The sequence below is a fragment of the Amphimedon queenslandica genome, unplaced genomic scaffold (assembly GCF_000090795.2).
Source record: "Amphimedon queenslandica unplaced genomic scaffold, v1.1 AMPQUscaffold_3209_Cont24792, whole genome shotgun sequence".
Taxonomy (NCBI): domain Eukaryota; kingdom Metazoa; phylum Porifera; class Demospongiae; order Haplosclerida; family Niphatidae; genus Amphimedon; species Amphimedon queenslandica.
Genome location: NW_003556459.1, coordinates 1 through 1,383, shown reverse-complemented (window position 1 = coordinate 1,383; position 1,383 = coordinate 1). Strand labels below are relative to the sequence as shown.

At 34.1% G+C, this 1,383-nt stretch overlaps 1 protein-coding gene across 1 annotated transcript; it reads right to left on the bottom strand.

Annotated features, from left to right (window-relative positions):
* Positions 1-6: 6 nt before the first annotated feature.
* Positions 7-1,376, bottom strand: LOC109593007 (matrilin-2-like; the record flags this gene model as incomplete). The annotated part of the gene is made up of 7 exons (XM_020008282.1): positions 7-17; positions 69-191; positions 240-356; positions 402-653; positions 695-940; positions 985-1,230; positions 1,289-1,376. Coding segments are annotated over 7 exons (1,083 nt in total), but the record flags the coding sequence as incomplete, so codon positions are not given.
* Positions 1,377-1,383: the final 7 nt, after the last annotated feature.

Below are 1,383 nucleotides of genomic sequence, written 5' to 3'. Positions count from 1 at the left end.
AATGCACTCATTAATATCTATAACAAACTTATGATCATATTGTAGCCTTTATAATGTATATGCATTACCCTGACATGTAGCATTGTCATTTTGTAGTTCATAGCCATCATTACATGAGCAAATAAAACTATTATTCATATTAGTACAAATCTGATTACAGTTTGTTGTATTTTCTGAACAGAAATAAATCTCTATAAAACCACCTTAAAATATTACTATAATAATAAAATACAGTTTACTTTCACAAGTTCTTCCATCGTCACTTAGCCTGTAGCCAGGATAGCATGAACAATTCAAGAGGTCATTTTGACTATGACAAACTTGCTGGCAGACAAGAGGATCAGTGCTACAATTTCCTATACAAATCAATTTATTTTGCTACAGCAAAATTTTATACTAACGTGAGCACCCATGATTATCTCCATCAAGAGCATAGCCATCAGTTACATTGCATTCACAGTAATAAGATCCATCAGTATTTTTACAATGCTGTTCACATCCACCATTGTTACTTGCACACTCATTAATATCATAGCAACGATAGCCATAAGATAATCTGAATCCTGTTCTGCAACTACAATAATAACTCCCTTCTGTATTGTGACAATTTTGATAACATCTATTGCTATAACTTGAAGAACACTCATTCCTATCTGTGCTACAAAAGTAAATACAAGTTGCACAACAGTTGTACCTTCACATCTGTTAGTTGTAGTATCCCAATAATATCCAGACCAACAAGAGCAATAATAGCTTCCAACTGTGTTATGGCAGTGCTGTTGACAGCCACCGTTATTTGTTGAGCACTCATTAGTGTCTATGCAGTATCTTTGATTGCTTATAAGATGATATCCAGAATTGCAGTCACAGTAGTATGATCCAATAGTATTGATACAGATGTGGTTACAAGCATTGTTACCATTAGCACATTCATTGACATCTTTAAAATACTTGAACTTACATAGATCATGTAGTTTTACTTACCATCACACTGATGCCTGTCATGATTCAACACATAACTGTAGTTACAGAGGCAATAGTAATTACCATTAGTATTTACACAAGTATGTTCACATCCTCCATTATTAGTAAGACATTCATCAATATCAATACAGGTATGATTATCTGTGTCCAGCTCATACCCATTGTGACAACTGCAAGTGTAGCTTCCAAGAGTATTAGAACATAACTGATTACAACCTGATGTACCTTCACTGCACTCATCAATATCTATATGAGCAATACCCAAAGCAGATGAAGTGCTTTTTGACACACAAAGTGTATTCACCTGAACAAAATCTTTTCTTGTGTAACCTGTATCCAGTAAAACATGAACAATAGTAAGAACCATTTGTATTAGTGCAGTTGTGTTCACATCCTCCA